The sequence below is a fragment of the Podarcis liolepis genome (genome assembly GCF_965112155.1).
Source record: "Podarcis liolepis genome assembly, chromosome: Z".
Lineage (NCBI taxonomy): Eukaryota > Metazoa > Chordata > Lepidosauria > Squamata > Lacertidae > Podarcis > Podarcis liolepis.
Window position 1 is genome coordinate 30615595 of NC_139570.1, and position 20583 is coordinate 30636177.

The following is a 20583-nucleotide window of genomic DNA, read 5'->3' on the forward strand; positions in this document are numbered from 1 at the left end:
AATAAAGTTTCAGTTAGTTTTGCTTATTCATCTGCTTAATGATTTTTCTACCAATTTACAGCATCCAGACCTCCTGAACTTGCAAAGCAGGATGTGATGAATATGGTGCTGGAAAATCTGGGGTTCATTTAACTGAAATCTATTTTTTTGTTTACAAATCTCAGCTTCAAAAAGTCTTGCAACTTCCAAATCCGGAAGTGAATTATTCAACATCTGCCTTTTCAGTTCTTGTGCTAGTGACAACACCTTAGATTATATACCTGTTTAAAATTTCAAAATGTTCTTCTTGCATTGGATAAATTTTTAATTTCTCTTCTGGTGCAGGTCTCATTCCCTCACCCTTCAGAATGGTGGTCAGGAGCAGCTAGGGGTTCTTGAATTTGTTTTGGCAATGTGGAAGTTCTTGGATAACCCCAGCTCCCCTGACTCTGCTGGGGCATAAAAGAGGCAGTGAGATATTTAAAATCCTCAGCACACACTGCTTCTGAGCTGTTGGTGGCAGAAGGGAGAGTGGGGAAGATATTTTAGGCAATCTGCATGCACTGATTTTTCTAATATGCTTAAGGTGTAGAACTATGTGTTTTTAAACAACACACAAACAAAAACCACCGCTTTTGGGCTGCATTTGCGCACAGTGCTAATACAGTGTTTAGTGAAAAGGTAAAGAACCTGTAGCCCTACATTAAAAAATAATAATTAAAAAATACACTTGCCACTTTCCAGTCCTCAGGTATGATCTTATGAACAAGTCATATGTTTTTGTTAGAAGATCACCAGTTCCTCAGAACTCTCAGGTTGATGCCATTTGTCCTCAGAAATTTGTCAGTTTTTAATCTGTCAACAAGGTTTAAAAATTCCGTCTCTTGTCATCACTGTTGGCATCAGTTCCTCAGACTCCCTTCCTGTGAAATTTTGTTCAGGTGCAGGAATGGCCCCTACATCTTCCACACAGAAGACAGATGCAAAGATTGCTTCTGTGCAATCTCCTTTGAGACGTAGCAGCCTGGAGAAGGTCACTGTTATAAACTGATGTCATCTTTAAACCTTGAAGATTGAGCTTGTACCTATTCTCAATCCAGACAGACTGAAGGATGACTTAAAAGTTTGGGGCCATTCCTCTTGCTAGTCAAATCAATCATATTTAGCATTATCTTGCTGTATTGCTCTCTCCAGGTCACACATGGATTTAGATGAAATCATAATCAGTTTTTTTCATCTTTCATTTGTTTTGCTTACAAAAGCACATCAGAAGAGTCTGCTGGATCAGGCCAGCAGCCCATTTAGCCCAGGATCCCATTTTCACAGTGGCTAAACAGTTAGTTGCCTGTGGGGAAACCAGCAAGCAGGACCCAAAAGCAAGAGCAACACTGTCCCCTCCAGTTGTGGAGGCAGAGGATAGCCAGCCTGGCCATTGCTAGCCCTCTCCTCCTCCATGAATTTGCCTAATCCTCTTTTAAAGCCATCTAAGTTGTTGCCCATCACGGCCTCCTGTGGAAGCGAGTTCCATAGTTTAACTTGCCCTGCATGCACTGCATGTCATTTCTTTTATGTGTCCTGCATCCTCCAAACTTCAGCTTCATTGGGTGGCTATAAGTTCTAGTCTTATGAGGGAGGGAAATAAACTTTCCTCTCTCCACTTTCTCCAGCCGATGCATAACTTCATAAACTTCTATATCATCTCACCTCTCCCTTGCCTTTTCTCCAAACTAAAAAGCCCCAAACGATGCAGCCTTTCTTCCTAGGGGAGTCTCTCCACCCCCTTGATCGTTATGGTTGCACCTTTTCCGAAGCTTTTCCAACTCTACAATTTCCTTTTTGAGGTGAGGTGACCCGAACAATGTAGAGTACTCCAAATGCGGCCACACCATAGATGTTGTATAATGGCATTAGGATAATGCGCCAGCTAATAACATCGGGCCCTCATGATGGGGTGAGCTGTAACTCAAGCCAAATAAATGTTTAATTTCCATTTCTGTAAACGTTCATGAGATTCCTGCATTGCAAGAGTTTGAAATAGACAAGCCTTTGAGTCCCTTCCAGCACTACAGTTCTGTGATTCTCTGTGTGCTTTGGGACCGTTTTATGTCATCCTTTTGTGTAAGAAATGATGTTTTGTTCGTAAACGAATACCAGTTCACACTGCATCATAAACTAGACATGGGATCTTGTCTCTTTTCAAGCTTGAGGATAAACCACTTCAAGTGTCCGTTTAAGATGTCCCCTTTTGAAGTCTTCCCTTGTTTGTTGAGTTGAGTTCCCTTGTCAGCTGATGAACTGCCTTGTGAAGTTTGATGTCCGATTAATCCAATTGAACTTCCATTAAATGTGCAACAGCTTCATAGATATTAGAAAAGCCCAGTTGTTGTTTTTCAAAATGCTGCTGTGCTTAGTGAAGACAATGATTTATTAACCTACTTTAACTTTAGATCTGCCAGTTGGAACAAGGGATGGTCAGTAGATGTCGATAATGAAACAAACTAGTTTTTCATAGAATTGTAGAGTTGGGAGGGATGCTTAGAGTCATCTCGTCCAAACAATGCAGGAATCACAGCTAAAGAATCTTCAACAGAAGAGCATCCAACCTCTGCTTAAAAACCCCCAGTGGGGAGTCTACCACCTTCTGAGGGAGTTTGTTCCACAGCTGAACAGCTCTTACCATAACAAAATACTTTCTGATGACCTTCATTATTGTAGTATGAATTCATTGGTACTGATCCTCCCCTCTGGAGCAGCAGAAAACAAGCTGGCTCCATGGGACAACCCTTCAGATATTTGAAAGTGGTTCTCGTATCTCCTCTCAAGTCTCCTCTTCTCCAGGCTAAACATACCCAAGTCCTTCAACTGTCCCTCATCAGGCTTGGATTCCAGACCCTTGATCATCTTGGTCGCCTTCCTCTGTACACCTTCCAGCTTGTCAAAATCTTTCTTAAATTGTGATGCCCAGAACGGACCCCTCATGGAGTCTGACCAAGGCAGAATAGAGCAATGTAACACTTCCATTGATCTTGACTTTTTAATCAAGATGTACAGTTGTACCTTGGTTTTCGAACAGCTTAGTTCTTGAACGTTTTGGCTCTTGAGCGCCACAAACCCGGAAGTGACTGTTCCAGTTTGTGAACTATTTTTCGAAGCCAAACATCCAACGGGGCTTCCACGGCTTCTGATTGGCTGCAGGAGCTTTTGACAGCCAATCAGAAGCCACACTTTGGTTTCCGAATGTTTTGGAAGTCGAACAGACTTCCGGAATGGTTTCCGTTCGACTTCCAAGGTACGACTGTACTTTGTGCCAGAGTTTTTCTCATAAGGAGGATGGAGAAGGGGAAGCATTTTCAACAGGATTGTGATGGCATGTAGCCAGTAATTACAAAGAAAGATATTGCATGCCAAATGTTGCAGACTTCATTATGGGTCTTGGCCATCTATGAGTGGGACAATTTGTACAAAACAACACAATAGTTTATAACAGGATTCTGTAATGGTGTTATGCTTTTTTGTTTCCTAATTAGAAACTTGCTCAGGTTATTGAAATGAATGCAAACTTGTCCATTATGTAGAGCAGAGCTTTCCAGTTTTTTCATGTTGGTGACCCACTTTTTAGGCATGCATCATTTTGCAACACAGTAGTTCAGTTTTGCATCATTTGTGACACAATCATTCAGTTTTCCTAGCAAACCGGAGGTTAAGCTAGCCCCTTTCCAGCCCTGGGAAAAGCGTGGGGAACGTTTGCATGACACACCTACACACTGCAGCAGCCACACTAAAGTGTTGTGACACACAGTTTGGAAAGCTCTGGTGTAGAGGCTTAAATGAACCAGTCCATACTTTGAATCTGTACTGTGTTTTGCATTTCCATTCCTAGGACTATTGCCACATCCCAGCTTGGAAACTTGGATGATTCAGCTAAACTCTACAGTAACTTCATTTGTTAATTAATTAATTGATTGATTGATTGATTGACTTCATGAAATTTATATACCGCTTGATTGTAGAAAACCAGAAAGAAAGAAAGAAAGAAAGAAAGAAAGAAAGAAAGAAAGAAAGAAAGAAAGAAAGAAAGAAACAGTGAGGTTATTAGTAAAAGCAAAACATTTAAAAAAATTAAACCAGTAATAAACTAAAAACACATCCATCTTCTAAATATCTGGATAGGCTTGTCTGAACAAGAATGCTTTCAGCAGATGCCAAAAAAGAGTACATTGAAGGCTCTTGTCTGATATCAGTAGGCAGGGAGTTCTGAAGTGTGGGTGCCTCCACACTAAAAGATTGATTTCTTACAAATGTGGATTGAGCATCATTATTCCCTTTCATTATTAACAGTGCTTTGTTACTTTCCCACTCAGGTGAATACGAAGGCTTTGCTAAAGCACGATCACCTGGAGAGAAGCCGGTCATAACACGTCCTCCAGTGAGACCCCCGGACCCTCCATGCAAAGCCCCAGCGGCTCATAAGGCAGAGGCTGCCTCTGTGTGAGTAGCAAAGCAAGACACATTGAAGGAGATAAATGGCCTGGCAGGATGCTCTAGAAGGCACAGGGGGAGACCCAAAGAGCTTGACCCGAAAGATGGGCTAATCTGTGGAGGGTGAACAGTGATTTATTTTTTATTAATTTTTAGGAATAACAAAGCAAAAGTATCAGGATATCCTCAGAAACCTTCCTGGTATAAACCTCAGGCTTCCTTTCCTCCTTACTGGTGTACAGTTGCATCATATTTGCAATTTCAACCACATATGGTTGAGGGCCGGCTTTTTGAAATTGTGCAAGTTGGGTCTTCTTGGGGTTACCTGGAGAGCATAAAGGGCTTTAAATCTCTCCACTTTGCTGGGGGGGGGTGAGGCCTGCTCACTGCATGAGCTGTGGGAGTACCGGGGTTTCTCTCTCCCCCCCTCACTTTGCTAGATGTGGGGTAGCTCCAAGGGTTTGGGTATACATGATTTTCCTGTGCACATGGAACCCTTGGGACTGAACCCCCACATAAATTGCAATTGTACTGCAAGTCGAGCAGTTAATGTGCATAGCAACTGGCCACTGTGCAAATTCACCTGACCTCATGGAAGAGGGAGTTATGCACATTTTCCAGTCAATATGCATAATCTTTGCATTTGGAGAAAAATGTACATATATTGACTGGATTTAGTACATCCTCCAGTTGCTATGCATAAACTCCCAACAGGCATGCTGATCAGAGAGTGTAGAAATGCACGTACTGATTTAGATGTTGGGGATTATGCATAGTGGCTGGAGAACATACAAAATTCAGTTGATACATTCCCTAAGGCCTTTTGGAGAGTGCATCTACAGAGCAGGAAATGTGCAAAATTCCCTCTTCCTGGAAGAATTATTTCCATGTTCTTCATGAGGCCTAGTGAATGTGCATGGTGGTTAGTTATGTATATTAACCACTGAACTTACATTTCCCTGAGCATTTCCTAAGTTACCCGTAAATGCAACATAAATTATACTGGGCTCTTGGTTCTTGGATCACCCTATTCTTAGTTTAGTAAGAAAAGCAAACTAAAACCTTTCTCAGAAATAGCTCTGAAAGAAAATTATATACAGACATTATAAGTACATACGTATACAGTTGCCACTCAAGAAAGGTGCAGTGGGTTTGGCAGTTAACCTTGCTGTAACGTGTCCTGGGGGGAGATCTTCCAAAGAGTGAATAATCTGCCATTCCTTGTGGGAGGTTGAGGAATGATGTTGACAGCTGTTTGACTAGCACACCGCCTTCTGCTTCTGCATTTACGCTGCCTCTCTGACTGTAACACAAGTGACATGCTTTGCAAACTGCAAATCAAGGCAAAGATGGTTTGCAAACTGATACCCATTGTTCCGTTTCAGTCTCTCTGCGTGTCAGTGGTAGACCTGCGAATGCCCTGAGGGTCCTTGGTGTGTGCATTCTGCATGTGTCCTTTGCACATATGTCACATAGCCATAAAGCTAGGCAGCACATTCTTCCTGCCCTACACTCAGGGAGCATGCACACACACCTATTAGGGTTGCCATACGTCCTCTTTTTCCAGGACATGTCCTCTTTTTCATGGGTTGCCTTAGCAATCCATAGTTAAAAGTTGAAGTCTGCAAACATGTCCTCTTTTTTGCTCTTCAAAATATGGCAATCCTAGATCTGTGCCTTGGCATTCCAGATTCTGCACCAAGGAAAACAATTCACCATAAACATGTGTATCAATAGAGCATAATTCTTTTGCTAGTTCTGTGGAGGAGTGTGACTTTGCAGGGGCTTCTACTAACGTCATCCCCAAGGGCCTTTAATCTTATTTGACTACCCAACAAGCTTCCCACACTTTGGCAAGTATCACCCACCCACTTTTCAAGTAGATCTTTGCAGTCATCAGGCTAGAAGCCTGCCCTTATTCAAAAATAATATCGGAAAAACAGGCTTACAACAAGCTGACCTGCACACTCCTCTCCACTTTGTGTGCTCCTATGGACTTTGAGAGTGCATCTAAATCCACCTCTCTTCACTCAAAGGTAATTTTTTGCTGGTTTTCAGGTGAGTCCTTGAAATAATAGCCTTCCTCTCCCAGGATTAGATGAAAGAAGCATTTTTTCTTTAAGGATATGGGAGGGATATTGAAAGCTATTTGATAGTAAAAGGAACTCCTTCAGGAAATGGTAGCTTTTGGAAGTTTTAAAGCAGTGTTTGGATGGCCATCAGTCATGGATGCCTTAGTTGAGATTCCTGCATTGCAGGGGGTTGGACTAGATGGCACTTGTGTTTCATTCCAACTCTACAATTCTATGATTCTATTAGTGGCCCCATTTTCTTCCATGTGGAGAGGCCACTCAAGCTCAGTAGTATTAGTGAAGACTGTATTGTCCAACCATGGTTCTTCCCTGACCTTTCCCATTTACCTAACAACTTAACTTGGGAGTGTTTGCCTAAAGACCTGCTGCTTCATCATGCAAAATGAAATGAAATGAAAATGAATGTTCTGTGCTGGTTCCTTTTGCAGGGTGGCCTCCAGGACAAAGTTTTTTGAGACAGCTTCCTTCAGGAGAGGGAGGTAAGGCAGTTCATTCAGACTTGTAATAGGTAACATCCCATCACAGAGTGGTGCAGAGGCAGTGTGGCAAAGTGGTTATAGTACCGGACTAGGGACCTGGGAGACCAGAGCTCAGAATCCCTACTGTGTCATGAATCTCACTTGCGTGACCTTGGACCAGCTGTTGCCTCTCTCAGATTAACCTACCTTTAAATGGGGAGGGGGAGAACCACGTATGCCACCTTGAGTTCCTTGGAGTACAGGTGGGATCTAAGTGAAATAAATAAATAAATAAATGGAACTTGTATAGTATTTTGAGAGCAAGTGTGGTGTAAAGTTTTCTATTCTTAAAGTTGGGAATAGAGTAGTTGCTTTAGAAGAGGGTAATCAGGCATCCGAACAACATGACCAGTCCAACGAAGTTGGTGTTGAAGAATCATTGCTTCAACACTGGTGGTCTTTGCTTCTTCCAGTGCACTGGCATTAGTTTGCCTGTCTTCCCAAGTGATACATAAAAATTTTCGCAGACACAGTTGACAGAATCTTTTGAGGAGTTGGAGATGGTGTTTGTAAGTGCTCCATGTTTCACAAGCATATAGTAAAGTTGGTAGTACAATAGCTTTGTAAACAAGCATTTTGGTTTCCCTGCAAATGTCCCGGTCCTTTGCACTTTGATCAAGATTTTGGCATTGATGTTGGCCCTTGTGGAAAGACAACTGCCCAGGTAGGGAAAGTGATTGAAAGGGAGAAACAAGCTAAGAGGAAGACCTGTTTGGCAAATCCTCTCACCGTGATCAACTCCTGCCCTGAAGCCTATGTCCCCACTGTGAAAGGACGTGTGGATCCAGTATTTGCCTCCACAGTCACTTACAGACTCACTGCTAAGACTGTGTTCATGGAAGACAATCTTACTCAGCTACGAGTGATCGCTAAAGAAGAAGCGTAAAGATTAGTGTGTCAGAATAGGGCTTGGGAGACACCAGAGTTTGAATCCCCCACTTGGCCATGAAACTCATTTGGGTGACTCTGAGCCAATCATTCACTTTCAGGGATGCTGTGAAGAACAAATGGGTAAGTGAGACCCTATGTACGTCACCTTGCACTCCTTCAGGAAAGATGGGATATAATTGTAATAAATAAGAATAAATTATGCAAGAAACAGCTTAAGGCAAGTTAGAATCACAGAATTAAAGTGGGTCCTAGTAATAGACACCTCAAGAGCCCGAGAGTCTGTTGGTGCCAAGCACAGCAGATGTTGGGGTTGCTTCAGGGTTCCATGTTCTGGCTTGCCAGACGGAGCAGCTGCCAAATGAGGTAGCATATACTCTGATTTAGGCGGCATCCACACAGCAGTTTATTCCATTTTCACGACTCTTCGCTAACTGTTAATTTCCACATTATGCTTGAGCTTTTGCACAGCACAAAGGCCACTTATTTATAAGAAACATTGGAATGCTGCTTTGTCATAAATAAGCAGTATACAGCAATAAAAACATAAAAGTTTTTTTTTTAAAGTTAGAAACGGAGAACAGTTAATCACAGTGGAAGGATACATTCTTACTGGCCCACAGAACATAAACGTTTTGGGCAGCTGTTTAAACATTGGCGCAGAAGGTGCCCACTGAATCTCCAGTAGCAGAGAGTTCCAGAGGACTCGGCCGATGATACTAAAGGCTCGGTTTCTCATAGTCGTGAAATGAGCCTCACCAATTCAGGAAATAAGCAGTCATGCTGCTGCAGACAGTCTCAGTGACTGAGCTGGGATATTATAACGGTTCAGGCACTCTGTGAGGGCATACCCTGGACTTCTGAAAATATAGCAGAATTAGCAAGAGTTAGTGATCATTCCCATGTTATTTGCACACTTATTTTTCCTGGAAGCAAATAATGTGGAAATGAGCATTAAACTTTTGCTATATTCTGCTATATTTTATGTCCTGCGAAAGCTCCAGTATAATACAGAAATTAACACTTAGCGATGTAGTAATGAAAACTACAAAATAAACCACTGTGTGGATGCAGCCTTAAAGTCACCAATGGTGCAACGGTGCCACTCTGCTATCCTATCTTCACTGTGCTGTTCTAACTTTCTTTTGCACCAGCCGATGGGATTTAGTTCTGTCTCCTTCACTTGCCCTGCCTCCTAGCTGGCCTTACCCAAGGTTTAGGGTTACATTGTGAGTGAACAAGTTTTAGTTTATTTATTTGCTTGAGAATCAGCGGTTGTGTAGGGGTTAGTGTGTCGGACTGGGACCTGGGAGACAAGGGTTCGAATCCCTGCTCAGCCATGAAGCTCACTGGGTGACCTTGGGGGCTGGTCACTATATATCTCTTAGCCTAACCTACCTCACAGGGTTGTTGTGTGGATAAATTGGGGGAGAGGAGAACTATGCATGCCATCTGGAGCACCTCGTGTAGAAAAGGTGGGATACAAAAGCAAATAATGCTTGCTTGCTTACTCACTCACTCACTCACTCACTTCCATGCTTCCCTTTGCAGCTCTTCATCACCACAAGGCAGACTCCCCAGTGATGAGACCTGAAGGATTAATGGTAAGCTGGGGTTGGGGGGCTTAGAAAAAGCAGGCAATTGTTCAGTGGAATCCTGAGTTCTAGGGGTATTTGTAGGTATGGTGATTCCCTCTCAGCTGCGCCCTGAAGTGGTACAGTCCCAGCATGCCCACATCGGGGTCTGTGTGCAGCAATCCTTTTGAGTCCATGGGCACCACAGCCATCCATGGAGACTCTCCCGGCACCATTACTGCAGTGCCACCTTCAGATGCCAGGTGAAAACATTCCTTTTTAACCAGGTCTCTGGCTTTTAATGGTCTAGGGTCTTTTAGAGTGGGTTTGATTTTTCGATTTTTCTCAGTCCATTCAGACATAGTAGGAGATATGCTCCCCCCGCCCCAATTTTTTATCTATTATGATCTTACCATCAATTATAAACTTAAACGCTATTTCCCATCCTTTCCTGGTTAGGTTCTGATCCAAGTGACAGAGTCTTGCAATAATGCCTTCATCCAAATGGGAGAGAAATATTTCCCTCCTGGTTTTAATATATGTATATATTTGACCTTTCTTATCAGCTGCTTTGAGTTGCCAGTGGCTTAAAACTAAAAGAGTGGTGAATAAATTTAATAATATGAAAAAATGCTTTCTTCTGGCCTAATTTCAGTGGAGAGAGGGGCAGTGTGTGATTTTTTTTTGCGGGGGGGGGGGGGATGACCATGGAAGACCTCTTTGAGGCAGGAACTCCCACAGCCAGCACACTGGCAAGCCCCTTGCTGCATTGCATGACATTCTTGGTGGTGTTCATAGATTCCTCAAATTGTAGAGGTGGAAGGGATTCCAATCCCCTGCAGTGCAGAAATCAGTTATATTGTTATGCTTTGATTGATGCAGTTTGTGTTCTCTCTCTGCCCCCCTCTAGACTTGTATGTCTGATCCTGGCTGGTTCCAGAGAGATTTGCCACAGCCCCTCCTCCAATTCTCCCTCTCCTGGTTCGTGAGTCAGCTCTTATTCCAAGATCTCATCGTTGAAGCATACCGTTCTGAATTGTTTCCTAAGAGAACAAATCCATCTTGCCATCGGTTTCCGAAAGTAGCTCCTTCTTTCCTGCTTCCTCCATGTTTCTACTGTTGCCTATATCCAAGAACACTTGTTTCTTTCCCTTTGGGATGTTTGGGAGAAGTTGGAATGCCATGGCTGGCCAAGAAAGAGAGTTGGTGGGGGGGTGGTGGTGCACGCAAACAGTTTTATCCACCCTGTTCCACATCCCTTTAATGTGGCATGGTGGACCCACACCAAGATTTATGTACAGGGCTTTGGGGGAGCACCAGCTTTTAGCGCACTGGCTGTCTTAAGACAAATCACTCTGTGCATTGTGGGGGACGGGGTGTGGGGAGATGGACACTCCTTTCTAAATCCTTTTGAAGAATGCGAAGACATTTCCAAGTGGGGGTTCTCCCCCACAGCAAAGCACTGAAGAATGAACCTTTTGATTTTCTGCAGTGGAACAGAGAGCAATTTTGGCGGATATGCTGCCTCTGCATCCTCTGCTTGGCCTCTCCAGGTGGAAAGCAGCCCTCTGCCATTGTGCACTGGAAGGAGACAGGACCATCCTGTACGGTTTTCATTCCACCCTGGAGCAGACGAAAGAGCCTATGTTTTTTTTTGGGGGGGGGGACCCCTTCACCTCCTGCCTGAGGCACTTATACACATGGTGACTTCATCATCAACGTGCCTCTCTAACTCTGGTCTACTGGGGAGGAGGTAGAGGTACTTTCAACATTTCAGCAGAGATGTTCGTTTTCCTAGTTCTTGGAATGCACGATGGTTCTCCATCCTATGTCTTGTGTTTCTCAGGAGTGTGGTCAAAAGCACTCCTTCGGATTCTGTGGCTTTGAAGAACTGGCTTCCCATCACAACACACACAGGTTTCTGAGGACCAAAGCACAAAGCATCAAGGCAGACCAAGCAACACCTTTTTTGTTTGTTTGTTTAAATAATAATCCAAACTCAGTTTATATTCAATGTTAGAATCTTTACCGATTCACATGTCTCCTGTAAAAAATATATAAAAACCACTCTTTGGCTTCGCTTTCTTCCTGAAAACAAAATAAAAACACCCTGGGCATTCAAATATTGCCGACAATTCTGCCTTTTTTTCCAAACACAGACTTTCGTAGGGCTGGAAGGATCTTCAAAATGTGGTTGAAGGTCACAACAGCAAGAAAGCTGTCCGGAGGGTGGCAACATAAGAACGGGGCCTTCTCTGCAGTGGCTCCCCATTTGTGGAATGCTCTCCCCAGGGAAGTTTGCCTGGCACCTTCATTATACAGCTTTCAGCACCAGGCAAAATGTTCCTTTTTAACCAGGCTTTTGGTTGATTTGATTGACATCCGATGCCCTTTTAAAATGTGGTTCTTTTGGGGGGGGTGTTATTGGGTTGTTTTTACTTTGATTATATATATTGTGGTTTTATATTTTGATTTTGTTCTGTGAATTGCCCTGAGACTTAGGGCAGTATAGTAACTAGCTAACTGCTGTAAATAACTAACTGCGGGCAGAAGAAATTAACACGCAAAGTAGAAAGGTTTCCATCCCAATCCGGTTGCTGCACACAATCTCTGCATGGGTACAATTCAGCTACTTCTCCTTCATCAGCTTTACCAAAGCCTTAAACTAGTAGGAAGCAGGGAGGGGCCTTCTAAGCAGCAGGAACACTTTGTATTCAAGATAGACAGGCAGAACCTTTTACAAACGCGCCGTCCTAAATGGGAAGGGCCAACACCACAGCAGGAACCCCGTTTTAAAGTCTCAAGGAACCCTGACAAACCCACCAGTAGCCCATGCTGCCAGCTAGTCAAGGAACACCGGGAACATGAGAGAATATGCTTACGGTATGCATGAAACTGGGTTTTTCGTTTTTCAAGAGAATGTAAGCAGAGCTGCTGTAGAAGTGGAAACAGGATCCAAGGATGTCCAGAGGTTTAGGGTGGGAGGGAGCCTATATCTGCCCTGCAGGGCCAACACTTAATATAGGGTATGGCCCTCCAGGCTCCAAACAGCACTGACAATCCTGCTTTGTAAGCAGAATGCTAAGCTCAGAGGCATAAAGAATTTTTGAGTTTGTTCCGTGTCCATACACACACATGTTTAGTCAGTGGTCAAAACTAAACATGGCGATGCATGGTCATTCTGATGTCCATGCCGTCCTCCTACTCAAGACGCTCAGAAGTTTCTGTCCAAGTAACAGCAAGTCTGTTAATATAATTGTAGATAGATCTAGTGAAGGTAGAAAATATCCACTCACCGGGTCCAGTGGTGGGTGAGGTTTGTGGCCTGGCATGCCGCTCCGCTGGCCATTGTTCTGCCCACCCCCTTGGTCACCACAGAGCTTTCTAGGTTCCCGGAAAGTTGTGGCCATTTTAATCCCAAGTACGTTGTCATGCGTTTTCCTTTATCTGAGACCTGGCTCCCGAAGAGCAGGGGGACTGCGCCTGGGCACGCAATCTGCATGCCCCCCTTCTCCTGGAGAAGTGTTAAGTCCTCGAGGTTGTAGTGACCAAAGAAGAAAGCATGGCGTTATCAAGCCAATTTCAGTATTCTGAGTCCATGATTCCAAACAATCAATGGATTGTGCAGGTGTCCCATGTCCTGATCCCGTGGCAGCTAGGGGGAAATGTGGAAGATGCACCAGATAGCAGCAGTTGACATACAACATGTGCTTTATTGTATTCTAGCTCTTGTGGTCATTTTCTCCGCAAAAGGTCCGGGGGTGGGTGGGTGGGGTGGGGGTTGAGCACCATCATGTGATGTGAAATTGGTACATTTTTCACCAGGCCTCCATTCATCATAAGCTAAAAGATGTCCAGCAATTCCACACACTATTTTTGTGAAATTTAAGGCACTTAAGGTATCTTCCACCTGTTGTGTGGGGTTGTTTTTTTGTTTTGGTCTTGTAAAGTGATTAGTTGCAATGATTTTAGTGATGTTAATAAAGTTAATAAAGAAGGAAAATCCTTGTCTGTGTGTTCTGTTAAGTTGCAATCATTTTTTGTTGTCAGAATTTTATATGCTCATTGAGCGAAATGGCCTTCCCCAACCTTGTGTCCTCCAGGTGTTGGGCTATGACTCCCATGACCCTTGACTGCTGGCCATGCTGGCTGGGGCTGATGGATACTAACAACATCTGGTGGGCCACCGACTCCTCATCCATTCTCTACTGAAAAACAACCTTTATCCCAGTAACTTTTCCTTCACCCCTGAGAGTATCAGTTACAGATAGGTAGCCGTGTTGGTCTGCCATAGTCAAAATAAAAAAGTTCCTTCCAGTAGCACCTTAAAGACCAACTAAGTTACTTCTTGGAATGAGCTTTCGTGTGCATGCACACTTCTGAAGAAGTGTGCATGCACACGAAAGCTCATACCAAGAACTTAGTTGGTCTTTAAGGTGCTACTGGAAAGAACTTTTTTACCCTGAGAGTATGTTTCGCATTGCCTCCTAAAATCTCTACCTGGCATGACTGTCTCTGATCAGTACCATCCACATGTTTCCTGGCCATCAGCAGTGATGATTCCAGAGCCTTGAGATCCAGCTCGAAGTTGTGGTGCACATTCTCAAGCAAATAATTGCTGTTCCTATTTGCTTAAACCTGTTCATGTGTACTTTCTCCCCTTAAATGTCTCTTGAGATATGGGGGGGGGGGGGGCCGCAAATATTTTGTCTTTGGCTATCACATGGTCAAAACAACAGCAGCAGCACTTTAGTTGGTTGATCACATGAGTTTTAATTGATCTATCTCAGAATTGATCATGAGTTTTAATTGATCTATCTCAGAATACCCTCTCCCACCTTTGGAAGAACTGTACGGTTCCCGTTGCCTTAGGAAAGCAAACAACATCCTGCAGGATCCATCTCACCCGGGATACAGTCTGTTTGCACTACTGCCTTCTGGCAGGAGGTATAGAAACATCAAGTCAAGGACAAATAGACTGAAAAACAGTTTCTATCCAAGAGCTGTGGCCTTGTTGAATGCTGTAACTCGATAGTGAGACCTGGGAGTTTGATGGGTGTGGGTGTGGGTGTGGTTGGAAGGTGGTTTGTTTGGTTGTTGCTGTTGTTTTGCTTTTGTTGTTTTTAAGGGATGGCATCCAATTTCGTTGCACTGGTGCAATGTTGCACTAGTGTAATGACAATAAAGAATCTATCTATCTATCTATCTAATTGTGGAGTTGGGGGTCATCCAGTCCAAATCCCCACAATGCAGGAATCGAGGCTGAAGAATCAAGAGTTGATTAAATTGGTATACAGTTGAATAAAACCATGGCTTTGACATGGGAGATTACAATTCACAGCTGGTACATGTCTAATTATTTTTCAGATCTATAAACTGTTTCACAACCAGAGGCAAAGCAGTGTACACAGTAAGATAAAATACAAAGATATATTCCCAATAAACAAAAAGCAACAAAAGCTTTCCCACCATTATGCAGTAAAATTCCAAATGAAATGACTGGGTCACGCTTCAAGGAAAGCCTTTCTTAATACAACGATGATGGTGATAGTGATGATGTTCAATAACGGGTCAGCAAACTTTTTCAGCGGGGGGCTAGTCCACTGTCCCTCAGACCTTGTGGAAGTCCGGACTATATTTTGTGGGCTGGAAATGAATTAATTCCTATGCCCCACAAATAACCCAGAGATTCATTTTAAATAAAAGGACACATTCTACTCATGTAAAAACACGCTGATTCCTGGACCATCTGTGGGCCGGATTGAGTAGGCGATTGGGCTGGATCCAGCCCCTGGGCCTTAGTTTGCCTACCCATGTTCAATAACATTATTTCCAACCCACCCACACCTTTGTGCAGTGCTGTGTTTCTTTTTCCAGTACAGTGTTCTCTTTAGGACACTTGTTAACTTATCCATAAGAATTATGTCCCATATCTATTGCATCCATGCTTCAAAAAGGTTTGTATTATGTGTTCTCCAGTAGCTGGCTATAATAAATTCAGCAGCTGTTAACAGGAGAGCAATAATATATTTCCTAGACAAACAGTTTGCCTAACAATAACCGTACTTCATCCAGCTCTCATTTTACCAGTTTCTCTGCAAGAATATCCTGGGGGAATTTGTCAAAATGGATAAAATAAAAGGGATGAACATTATTCAGTGATGCTGGCTCATCAAACTCAGTCATTTACAACTCTGCCTCCTCCTGCTTGCCCCCTTGCTTCTTAGCGCGCACGCACACACACACACATGGTAATCCCACTACCCCCAGGGTGAGCAATCGCTCAGTTTGGGGACCCCTGGTTTGCATGACACTGCTGGGATGGGTCATCCAATGCTTTGGAGAGCAAAATTCATGCACAACTTCATCCTTCCTTTCTATCATATTCTAAGGAAGTAGTTGAAATTCTAATTCAGTATGGGCACTGTGACTGGATAGATGTGGAATAATGTGATGTCGTCTGTGCAACAAATTCATGGAGGAGAGTAAGGTTACTGATGGCTGCTCTGTTCTGCCTCATTGCTGAGACAGGAATGCTTCTGAATACCAGAAATCACAGAAGGAGAGAGTTGTTCTTGTGTTTGAATCCTGCGTTTGGGCTTTCCTTTGGGGGCATCAGGTCAGCCACTGGGAGAACAGGATGCTGGACTTGATGGGCCATTGGCCTCTGATCCAGCAGAGCTCTTCTTATGTACTTCAGGAGAGTTGGAGCTAACTTGGGTCATGATTTGCAGTGTTTTGAAACAAGCCTTCCCCTCTTGGGCTGTTTAACACATGGCACCTGTCAATTTTTTTATTTTTATTTTTTTAAAAGAGCTCCAAGTGTTTCTTCCTTGCACAGCCATAAACCTGCCTCTTGAGAGCTGGGATAACAGGCTTTGACTGTCGTTCCTTGCACTTAAAACAGATGAAGACAAATCCTTGTAGAGATGGACCTGGCTCATGCCAAAGGTGGGGGGACTCCCCCTTCCCTTCATCCCCCGCAGCCCTGTCTATGTTTTTTTGCCACCACAGACTATCTGGTTTATAGTAGGTGCAGAGTTGGATTGTTAACAATGTTTGTATGTAGAGCTCGTGTGCAGTGCTGAGCATGCTGGAACTAGGACCTGGGAGAGACCAGGGTTCAAATCCCCACTCAGCCATGAAACTCACTGGTTGTAGCCCTGGGCCAGTCACTGCCTCTATCAGCCTAACCTGCCTCTCAGGGTTGTGGTGAGGATAAAATGGGAGAACCAAGTGTGACACCTTGAGCTCCTTGGAGAAAAAGATGGTATATACCATGGGTAGGCAAACTAAGGCCCAGGGGCAGGATCCAGCCCAATCGCCTTCTAAATCCGGCCCACGACCAGTCCAGGAATCAGTGTGTTTTTACATGAGTAGAATGTTTCCTTTTATTTAAAATGCATCTCTGGGTTATTTGTGGGGCATAGGAATTAGCTCATATATTTTTTTCAAAATATAGTCCTGCCCACCACAAGGTCTGAGGGACAGTGGACCAGCCCCCTGCTGAAAAAGTTTGCTGACCCCTGTGATACACAAATGCAATAAGTAAATAAATAATAAGGATCCTCTCCTCACTTGAGCTGAAGGCATTTCCCTGGTCACACTGGTTTCACTTTATAAAAATATATGCAGCAGCTGCTTTATTTTAAAGAGCAAGATGCAGCTTTTTGTTTTCTTTTTCTAAGCATTTACATGCACAGAATGATTTGGGACTTTAAGGGAGTCCTTGATCTGGCTCAAGACACTTTGGAAGCAATGCAGTCAAACCTGGGCATGTGAAAACTGTCATCTGAATTGCCCCCGTTTGACTCTTAATTCAGACTGCATGCGGGGTCAGTGTACACCCTTAACAAATACTCTGACGATGCATGTAATCCCATTTCCGGTTGAGGAAGTTGCGAATGTTTAGCCTGGTTAAGAGGCAGCTGAGAGGACATATGATACCCACCATCAAATATCTAAAGGGCTGCCCTGTGGAAAATGGAGCAAACTTGTTTTCTGCTGCTCCAGAATGCAGGACCTGAACCAATGGATTGAAATTGTAGGGAAGGATATTCTGACTAAACTTTGTGAAGAACTTTCTGGAAGAGCTTTTTGACTGTGAAGTTTACAGCATGTTATTCTTTGAAGAATTATTATTTGAAAGTGATTTACAGATGGTATTTAATGCCAAGTAGACTTGCTAAGATGTATAAGACTGAATCAGATAAGTGTTGGAGATGCAATGAGGTTTAGGGTACATTCTTTCATATGTGGTGGACCTGTAAAAAAGTGAAAGAGTACAGTCATACTTTGAAGTCGAATGGAATCTATTCTGGAAGTCTGTTAAACTTCCAAAACATTCGGAAACAAAAGCTTCTGCAGCCAGTTGGAAACTGTGGAAGCCGCGTCAGATGTTTGAGTTTCAAAAGAAAGTTCGCAAACTGGAACAATCACTTCCAGGTTTGTGGCGTTCGGGAGCCAAAATGTCTGGGTACCAAGGTGTTCGGGATCCAAGGTACAACTGTATTGGGAAATTGTTTATAATGAATTGAAAAATATCTTAGAAGTACTTTTCCAAACAGAGTCCTTTTTGTTGGGGATAATTCAGATGGAAATTCCTAGGTGTCAAAAAAGGCTATTTATGTATGGCACTAGTGTGGCCCGTGTTTTGTTAGCCCCAAAATGGAAAACAAACAAGAAGAATGGCAGCTTAAACTAATGGAATATCCACAGCTTGCAGACCTAACATATAGAATAAGAGAACAAGAACAACATACATTTAAAGAAGATTGGAAAATGTTTATTGAATATATGGGGGAAACTGTGTACACTTGAAAACGCTGGCAGCATTAAGAAAAATTCAGCAATGTAAACAAGTTATTATAGATGTATTAATGGAATACTGAATGGTTTACTTTATTTAAAATATGCAGGGATTTATGATATGCAAATTGAACCATGGAAAGAGAAGAAGGGAAGTCATTGACATTTTAAGGTTGTTTAATGAATGTTTTAAACTGTAAAATGAAAAACTTAATAAAATTTATACACACACACACACAAAAGACAGTGAAATGGACTTCCTTGGGAGGTGGTGGACTCTCCCTCCTTGGAGGTTTCTAAGCAGAGACTGGATGACCATCTGTCAGGGATACTTAGCTGCGATCAGATGAGCCAGCTCCTTGAGGCTGAGGTCCCTTTGCCCCCCCAATAAAATATTTGAGGGGCCTGGATCTTCCCCCCAAGTTGATGAGCATTGCCATTCAGTTAGTGTGTATGTGCCATGTCATGTGATCCATTATGTGGGGCAGGGTTTATTTGGGCCCCATAATATTTATTCAGGTTGGCACCCCTGGCTGCAATTCCTCCATTGCAGGGGGTTGGATTAGATGATCCTTGGGGATCCCATCCAACTCTACAATTCTAAGATCCTACGAAATATCCATAAGCATTTTAGTATGCATTTCTCCTAAGGTGCACATTTTCTACACACAATTTCCCTCGATAAAACGCATTTACTGTTGCTCTCACTCTCACATAGGGAGCTTTAATTTGGGGGGGATTTTCCGTTTTACAGACTATAATAACAACAACAAAGAAAAAAAAATGCAAACATCATATCCCCTTTGACTTCCCTTCCCTCCCTTTTGTGGATCCTTATATTTTAATTTTCATTTTGCATCTCATCACTAACTCCAATTAGTATAAATCCTTAATCAATCCATAGTTAAAAATTTTTACTACAAGTTTTCTGTCAAACCTACCAACAATTACAATAGTTTCTTGAATACATTGTATACTATAATAATAATAATAATAATAATAATAATAATAATAATAATAATAATAATAATAATAATAATTTATTATTGATACCCCGCCCATCTGGCTGAGTTTCCCCAGCCACTCTGGGCGGCTCCCAATCAGTGTTAAAAACAGTACAGCGTTACATATTAAAAACTTCCCTGAACAGGGCTGCCTTTAGATGTCTTCTGAATGTCAGGTAATTTTTTATCTCTTTGACATCTGAAGGGAGGGCGTTCCACAGGGCTGGCGCCACTACCGAGAAGGCCCTCTGTCTGGTTCCCTGTAGCCTCACTTCTCGCAATGAGGGAACCTGCCAATATTTGGGCAGCTCATAGATGAGAGCTTTATGTGTTCTGTCCCTGAATATAGGCATCTTTGTATGCTGGTTTTAGTCTGATACCCACTTAGCAAAAGGCAGAGAAGAGTGATGGCTGAAGGACATCTGTGTTTTAGACAGCACACATTAGGAAGGTTCGCTTTATAAAGGCATTTCCCCATCTCCATCTCACTCATCCCTGCAGAGGAAGGTTAGGCCCAGACTGCCTGTCGCCAGAGAGTTTTCTGCCTGCTCTTTGGCCGACCTGCTGAAGATTTACAGCAGCGGCTAAAGCCAACAGTTCCATCCTCCAAGCCCGAGGCCTGCAATCTGTGTAAAGAGAGCCATCTGCCTTGGCCTTCCTCTCCAGAAGGAGAAACCGCCCTATCTCTGTTCATCCCGACAGCCAGAGAATCTGCCTATGAGAGGCAAACCACTTTGCAAATGTAGATGACAAAGTGGCTTTGATCTGCCTCTCCCTAGCTGACTGTATCATGAGCAAATGGGGCTGGGTTTTTTCTTTCTTTCTGAGGACTCCAAAGTGTCCAAGAGGCCTTGAGTGCAGCTCATTATGTGCTATGCTAAAAGTTAGCATGGGATCCTGCAGCGTGTTTACAAATGAGTTGGTTCTCTCCACCCTACATAAGCAGCCTGACAAAAACAAGTCTCAGCTCAGGCTGAGCATAAGCAGTCTCCCCAAATCCTGCACCTTATTTGCGAGGAGGGGAAGAGGGCATTTTGCTGAATTGCCTACAGTGGGAAAGGGTTCAATTCTCCACAATTTGGGATGGGGGGAAGAAAACCCTCATAATTTATCTGACTCAGACAATGCAAAATGAATCTCTAGTATTGGTTCATTGCTTCTCTTCATCCACCAGCTTGAACCAAGAGAGGATGGCTGGAGGATCAAGCCTGTTGCTTCCTTCAGTGGTATTACACTAATA

At 43.2% G+C, this 20583-nt stretch overlaps 1 protein-coding gene across 2 annotated transcripts in view; it reads left to right on the plus strand.

Annotated features, from left to right (window-relative positions):
- Positions 1–13534, plus strand: part of OPHN1 (oligophrenin 1) — a 126713-nt gene extending 113179 nt beyond the window's left edge. For both annotated transcript variants that reach the window (XM_083485086.1, XM_083485087.1), the window contains 4 exons: positions 4341–4467; positions 6980–7030; positions 9509–9561; positions 10442–13534. In XM_083485086.1, the coding sequence (XP_083341212.1) occupies positions 4341–4467; positions 6980–7030; positions 9509–9551 (221 nt within the window). In that variant the 3' untranslated portion in view covers positions 9552–9561; positions 10442–13534. The remainder of the gene's footprint in view (positions 1–4340; positions 4468–6979; positions 7031–9508; positions 9562–10441) is intronic.
- Positions 13535–20583: the final 7049 nt, after the last annotated feature.